This window comes from Sinocyclocheilus rhinocerous, unplaced genomic scaffold (assembly GCF_001515625.1).
Source record: "Sinocyclocheilus rhinocerous isolate Xijiao unplaced genomic scaffold, SAMN03320098_v1.1 scaffold1007, whole genome shotgun sequence".
NCBI classification, from domain to species: domain Eukaryota; kingdom Metazoa; phylum Chordata; class Actinopteri; order Cypriniformes; family Cyprinidae; genus Sinocyclocheilus; species Sinocyclocheilus rhinocerous.
Window position 1 is genome coordinate 494,388 of NW_015631056.1, and position 7,159 is coordinate 501,546.

General features: G+C 35.8%; 2 protein-coding genes across 2 annotated transcripts in view; both read right to left on the reverse strand.

Moving 5' to 3' along the window:
• Positions 1-4,297, reverse strand: part of LOC107741410 (tetraspanin-3-like) — a 17,058-nt gene extending 12,761 nt beyond the window's left edge. The window contains exons 1-6 of the mRNA XM_016554134.1: positions 4,141-4,297; positions 2,975-3,166; positions 2,804-2,878; positions 2,607-2,708; positions 2,366-2,518; positions 2,195-2,278 (exon numbers count right to left, since the gene is read on the reverse strand). Of these exons, the coding sequence (XP_016409620.1) occupies positions 2,195-2,278; positions 2,366-2,518; positions 2,607-2,708; positions 2,804-2,878; positions 2,975-3,166; positions 4,141-4,203 (669 nt within the window). The 5' untranslated portion in view covers positions 4,204-4,297. The remainder of the gene's footprint in view (positions 1-2,194; positions 2,279-2,365; positions 2,519-2,606; positions 2,709-2,803; positions 2,879-2,974; positions 3,167-4,140) is intronic.
• Positions 4,298-5,891: 1,594 nt separating this feature from the next.
• Positions 5,892-6,807, reverse strand: LOC107741440 (neuromedin-B-like). Its single transcript, XM_016554169.1, has 3 exons — positions 6,607-6,807; positions 6,338-6,525; positions 5,892-6,049 (listed from the first exon to the last, which is right to left on the reverse strand). The coding sequence occupies exons 1-3, from the start codon at positions 6,773-6,775 to the stop codon at positions 5,993-5,995; spliced, it is 414 nt and encodes a 137-aa protein (XP_016409655.1). The 5' UTR covers positions 6,776-6,807; the 3' UTR covers positions 5,892-5,992.
• Positions 6,808-7,159: the final 352 nt, after the last annotated feature.

A 7,159-nucleotide genomic window follows, 5' to 3' on the forward strand; every position in this document is an offset into this window, starting at 1 on the left:
AAAAAACAGACGAGCCCCCAATTGTTACATAACTCCCCGTCTAGGGCTGGGGAGCCAGTAACAAAAATAAATAAATAGAAATATCTAAAGAAAAGAAAAAACCTTGGAGAGAGAACCAGGGCAATCCAGCCTCCTAACCCAGTCAACACAAACACCAATTTAAATTAATATCTGTTTAATTTGAATAGATAAGAAAAAAGTAAACAGAAACAATCATCTCAAAGAAAGTATTAGCAAACATATAGGGAACAAAGACTTCAGGGGAGAGCTAAGTCAAAATAACAAACAAAACCAAACTAACTAACCCAGGGAAATTACCTAGAAAAAGATAATCCAAAAATAAAGTACACAAAACTTCCCTCTCTTCCTGTCTGCCCATAACCAGGAGAAAAAGAGAAGTACAAACAAAAATGGCATCTGTAACGTAGTTTGTAGATCGGGAAGAAGGAGGCGGCAACCGGCGAACATTTAAATGAGATTTTAATAGAATAAACAAACACAAAATGAAAGTAAAGCGGCAGCCCCTCGCGGATGACTGCCGCACACAAAACACAAAATAAACTCCAGGCCTGGTCCTCTCTCGTCCGACACTGTCGTCACTCCTTGCTTTTATCCTTCCGGAGCTCCTCCGTGAGACTCGAGACCGGTGAGTGGTGCAGGTATCGCTCATTATCAATTACTCCACCGGCCTCGCTCCGTTCCCACGGCTCTCGGCCCCGCCCCCACTCGTCACAATAGTATATTGTTTTTTAAAGAGTATATTGTTTTTTAAATTTACTGTTTTTTTTGTTTCTTTTTTAAAGAGAACACAAACATTTAGTTTTCTTGACTTTTATGTTTGGCCTAACAACAGGAGAAACAACCAGTGTCAAAGACAGCAGCAATTCTTAATATTCTTGGGATAAATGTATCTTCAAAAGAATATTTAAAACTCATTTGCTGTATTTCTCTGAACCTAATTCACCTTATTAAAAATGAAAAGATGTATAATTGGTTCTCTTCCGGATCTTACTGTTGGTGGTCTTTACATCAGGGATAAAAAAAAAAATAATAATATTAGAAAGATCACATAATCATGATTATCATTCTCTTTTTTCTGTAAACTTTGGTCGGATATAAATACATATGTAGTTCCTAATTAAGTGTAAGTCAAGAAACTCACTTTAAAATAATAAATTGATATTATCCATGTAATGACTTCAGTAAAAAGTTTAAAGAAGTGTTTTGTTGTATTTGTAAAGAGGAGTCAGAAACAATCTTACATTCATTTTTCAATTGTATTTTGAATTGTATCCAAAAATTATTTTGGACCCAAGTTTCATTGTTTATTTTAATCTGTTTTACAAGTTTATAAAAAACAACTGATGAGATCTTGTTTATAGAATGTGATACTGGTTTATTGGAGATGCACAGTATAATCAAACTTCTTATTTTATTTGGGAAATATCATATACACAAAGCAAAATATATATTGTCTGTACCAAATTATCTTTTATGATTTGTTAATCTCAATACAGAATAATTGTAAAGCTAAGACATCTCTGCTGTTGAAAAAGGTAATTGATGTATTAGATGTATGACTGATTTTTTAAAGTTTTGATTTTATTGTGTTGCATATCTGTGAAGGAACTTGTAATTAGACAAGTGGTGCTCACTGCAGATCCAAATGGGTCAAATGGGTGGACCTCTGCAGACCTAATGGGTGGAGCTTGACCTAGTTATGGTTAGGGTATGGTTGGACCTTCAAGCTCCACCAATAATGTCCAGAGAGGTTTCAATGGTTTCAGTTCTCTGTTATAATGTTTTCTACTTTCATGTCTTGTAAACTTGTGGGTCTCATACAAAATGCAAGTGGTGCCATCTAGCATCTCTCTTACCTATATGTTGACCGATTGTTTCATATTGTAATGGACTATTTATGTCTCAGCAGAAACTTTAATCTAATATCCAGGTAAGATTAGAAAATAATTTAAGCTCAGATCAGTCTTTCATGTCCACATATTTATTATTTGTTGAGTAGCCAAGCAATTACTATGATTAGCTTATTTCAAAGTAAAACCTTTTATGTGGTGTTTCCATTATTTTATACTTCCTGTATTTACTGTTAAAATCATATAGACCACTGCTTAAGTGACAAATGACCACTTCATTTGAGTGTATGACTGTGGTTGACCTCCACCGTAAAGCTTTTTACCTGTATGGCAGCAAATGTTAATGCAGCCAGTATGACGTACAGCATAATGTCCTTGAGTTTCTTTACTACAAGAACTTCACAGCCCTGTAACAAGAAGTTCAGTTAGACTAAATTAGTTATCGTTTAATAGTTTTGGACCGAAGGTCTGTAGAAAGTGTGTGAGGGTGTTACCTCTGGGTAGAGGTCTCCTGGTCGCATTAACGTCCCAGTGCAATTACTGATGATGGGCTTGCAGCAGCTCACTGGGACACTGTTATTTTTGGACTCAATAAACCAGTGAGTGTTCATCCAATCAGAGTAGTTATGAATGCCACAACAGTGGAGCTAAAAGTGAAAGATTGTAAGAAAAGAAGGTTAGAGAGAAATGGAAAAATTGTGCGGAAAAAAGAGACCAAGGAACTAATGGTCTTACCTGTCTCTGGACATAGTCAACGGCCCTGCTGGGAGCGTCTGTGTTGGTGCCTTTATATTCATTATATACTTTCTGAATAGAGTGGTTCACCACAGCCTCGACCTTTCAGAGAAAAAGAAAAGACGTTTCAATGTTTTAACAATGACACTTTCAAACTACTTATATGCACTTGTACGTATCATTTAATTATTTCCCACCTTGGCTCTATAAATATAGCCTAGCACCACTACAACTACCTCTGTGGCAAATACCAGTAGCAGCACTGCCGAGAACTGCAAAAAAATCAGACAGAAACAATCAGGAAAGATTCTGCAAGAAAAATCATCAGAGCTACAGTATGTATGTGAAAATGAGGGATATCAGACTACCGTGACCAGGCCACAGCGGCTTTCTCGAATGGTGGCACAGCATCCAATGAAACCAATGACAAAAAGAAGCGTGCCCACAGCAACTATCACCATGGCAGGGATGAAAGTGTAGATATCCTCAAAAAAATGATCATAATCATCATATGTGATGAAAACGTAGGCCCCAATGTAGCACAGTATACCTGCGGCAGCCTGGGAAGTGTGCAACAGATTTTTTTTTAGTTTTTTTTGTTTGTTTGTTTGTTTTATGATTGTAATTTTATTCAATATATCAAATCAGACATAATTTATAAGCAGTTTTATTTCTCACAAAATTAAAATGTGGAATAAGTTCGATTTTAAAATGTATTTCATTGACATTCTTTCCAAGTGTATTTTTAGAGTTGTATTAAAATTGGTACAGTTAAAGCCTGTGTATTATGATATTAAAATATATAGTGTTTTAGGTTGTGTATTGACAAACATTAACATTTTAATATTCATTACAAGCCACGTTACAATTATTTAGGTATTATGGCTGCAAGAATCATATGCTTCCAGTTTCATTATTAAACTCAATATAGATATAAATTTAATTGACATGAGTGATGACTGCTAATATCTTAACGTTGTTTGAGCAAAGAATAGCTTTACAATTTTCAGAATAAATGAAACAAAAAGCAGAACAAAAATTCAGAACAAAAACCAAGTGTTTCAATTATTCCTGCTCTACAAAAATCTCTGTACAACGATATTGAAAGGTGTAGTTTTGATTTTCTTTGCGATTACAGACGATATTGTAATTCTTATTTTATGGATAGATTTGATTATATATGGGTTATTTTACACGTATGCTAAGTTAATGCAACGCTAAAAGCTGCGTTTTCGTTATATAATTTGTGTATTATGTGATTTGACATTCGTTACTTCAACCAAATATAGTAGCTAGTGCTCTGTCGTGACACATGGGGACAAAATAGACAAAAACCAATGTGCAATACTGCGCTTGGATTCATTCAGTGATGCTTTCAATCAAAATCATAACGGATTTCTGTCTATTAAAAGCCTGTCGAGTATGCATGTAAACAACAGCTCATTCGCGGTAGCTCGTGTCTCCCTGCAGAGCTATGCCATAGTGCCCGCTAACCACTGCATTCATTCAAGCTATTATACTGTAAGCAACTTACCCAAAAAAACAGATTCAAGAAGACTAAAACCGTCTTCGAAGAAATAACACCACATTGTCCCATTATCACGCCGAGGCCAGGCTATATATTTTAATCCAAGGAGAGAAATTCACGTTAATAGCAGATGCATGTCGTGCGATTGTCGGGATCCGCGAGTCAACAGAGCATCCAACTGGACAGCGCCAGTCACGTGTCCCACTGACCTCAATATCGCGAAGTGAACTGCGCTGTTTGCTCTCTCAGCGACAGCCCAATGCGTATTACAGACATCCTTAACTCTCCTGCTGGCATGAAGAAACTGCACCAGCCTGCGTTCCTTTGGTCAAATTTGATCCACCTTTAAAACTATTAGAAATGCATGAAATCATGAACAGCAAAGCTAAGGAAAATATTGGGGTAGACTGTGCACATCCATCTCAACAATTTCTCCCCTCTTATGCAAAACGTAGTGGCAGTATAGGTTGATAAAAGTGATGTACTATAAAATGGCTGATATTTTTGAGTCACTTTTAGTCATCTTCTTATAATGAATAAAATTATTAATCCAGCCTTCTTACACAACATTTACAATTATAACCTCTCCTCAGTTCAAAGGTCAAAGAGAACCAGTTCAATAGAATTGTTAATATGGCATTCATACATATTTCTTTGGTTACCTGATCATATATTAAAAAGGAAAGATAAATATGTTGTGATGTGTTGTGCTGACTAAATGGAGAACAAGGCCAGGTCAAAGACGGTTATCATTTGTATTGTCTACAAGATAACAAACTTATGTAATTAATTTATGTAAGAGAAAATTATGGTCAACTGATTTTCACGTTGACAAACACAGACTTAAATTTGGCAAAGGTACAAGTATTATACACATTTAGAGCACCAGTAGGTATTTGGTAATTGATATGCATGTAGTACTTTTTGCACACTATGTTTGTACAAGAATTATATTCAGTTCTTAAGGAAAGACAATAGTAATATGCTAATGAACAATGTATCAGTTTTTACCTTGTGTTATTCATATTATATATACAGTATAGTCTTTCAGTGTTTCAGAACATTTATAACTTAACATTTATTTTGTCATTTATTTTAGTTCTTGGAAATTTTGCATTTTGATGGGTTGTCATTATAACTGTTAGAAATGGTTGAGATTTGTTTGAAAGGAAAATTATCTTCCACGTGTGTTGCTGAAGTCTTAGATTTGCATTTGTTTGCTGTTCTGTTTGTGATGTTTGTAAAAATGTAAACTTTCTCAAAGCAGCATTTTTTCTGAGATTATATTGTTGTGCTTTGGTCCACTTTTTAGTTTATGTTGTTTTGCTTTTCCAATCCATGTCTTGAATTTCTTTCTGATGTTTTCTGATAAATACAATATATTATAGTGTTTAAAGTTTGCAGTTTTCATAAAAACTAATTTGGTTACCATCTGAATACCTAATTCTACAATGAAATCCCACTGAAATCACCAAGCGTAACAATTCTCTAAATCCTAACCATTCACTCACCTGCTTGGGGTTAAAAAATAAATAAATATATAGGCTAAATACATTAAAAAAAAAACTTCCACTGAGTAAAGAAATTTAGATCACAAAAATTGACACTTTTAACATTGTAGTTTCATGCAGGAGCAACTGACTTCACTAATTAATCCTTTATTTAGTACAAATTATTGGAAAAAAAAAACATTTCTGGACATCTTCTAAAAATAAATATACAAGTATAACTTGTTGCATTTCTTGTGACATGGAGGTGGTTAAAAGTTTTAGTTAAGAAACAAATTACAGTTGATGAAAAAGCAATTACAAATTTCATGTGAATTAAACACTTCGAAGATCTCAGCCGATGGCAGTCATCATTTTTTATTGTCTTGGATGTAGCTGTCTAATATCTTCATTAATATTGCAGTCCCCTAGAACGACCAAAAACAGTTCATAAATCAATTGTCGATTATATTCAATCATTGATTATGTTATTGATAACATTATATTGATTAAGTAGCCTATGTTAGATTATAGCCTATACAGTTGATAATGCAGAATTGTGCTAATTATATTTTAAGCCAGACAAACACATTAATTTAAATAAAAAAAATTATGAAAACTATTTACAACAGAAGAATATTCTCTCTCATTTTCATTTCAGACCAGAGTAGAAACTATACTTCAAAATGAACAGAAAATCCAGACTCGGTTCTTACCGGAACTTTAGGGCGGATCTCCTGAGAGTCGAGGTGTGTTTGAAGCGCGATCCTCAGCATCTCCTGGTAGAGGTCCGCGGGCTCGACCTGCTGGGGATTCAGGGCAGCCTCGATGGCTTTCATCGTGGAGTCATCCTCGGTCGGCAAGTGTTCGCTGTCCACAACACTTTTCTTCCCCATAAAATGACCTTAAGTGCCAAATCACATTTCTGTTCTAGGTAAAAGTCACGTTATATGTAGCACAATAATAAGTCGTGTGTGCATCTCACCTGTTGCCCATAAATTTCCTCTCGGGTTCACTTTGATCTTTGCAACTTTGTTTCTTAGTTCAGTCAAGTCCAGGCTCACCGAGGACGCTATCGAAACGTAAAAAGAGAACAGCACAAGGTATGTGAGGAATCCACAGTGACAGAAACTGGCTACACTTAAACTGGACATTTCTAAAAGCTGTTGGTGGCTCGCTCTATCTCTCTCTCTCAGCGCGCGTAAATCTATTACGACTGGAGGCGTCAGATGTTGGTTTTATATCGCGCGGATGGGAGGGCTGGATGGGGTGTCGTGTAGTAATGGTCCAGCGAACAGTAACAGTCATGTGTGACGTTGTCGATCACTGCAAATAAGGCGCGTGTTGGGAATATGAGAGAACCTATGGAAAAGTAATTCACTTGCCAACACGTGCCGAGTCAAATTTCCCTGAGCTGCAGCGCTCAGTTCAGCACCACGGACAACACTCACATCACATGCTGCTGCAGCGGAGGAAATGCTATGACATTTGGCTTCCTAAAGGAGTTCACATGATTTAAACAGTGTCATTAGTAAGTA

Bases quoted from the DNA above. Each gene is read 5' to 3' on its own strand.
- LOC107741440 (XM_016554169.1), bottom strand. From the start codon at position 6,775: ATGTCCAGTTTAAGTGTAGCCAGTTTCTGTCACTGTGGATTCCTCACA. The intron at 6,526-6,606 runs GTGAGATGCACA...TTGGCACTTAAG, and splicing joins AGGAAATTTATGGGCAACAG to GTCATTTTATGGGGAAGAAA. The intron at 6,050-6,337 runs GTAAGAACCGAG...TGGTCGTTCTAG, and splicing joins AGATCCGCCCTAAAGTTCCG to GGGACTGCAATATTAATGAA.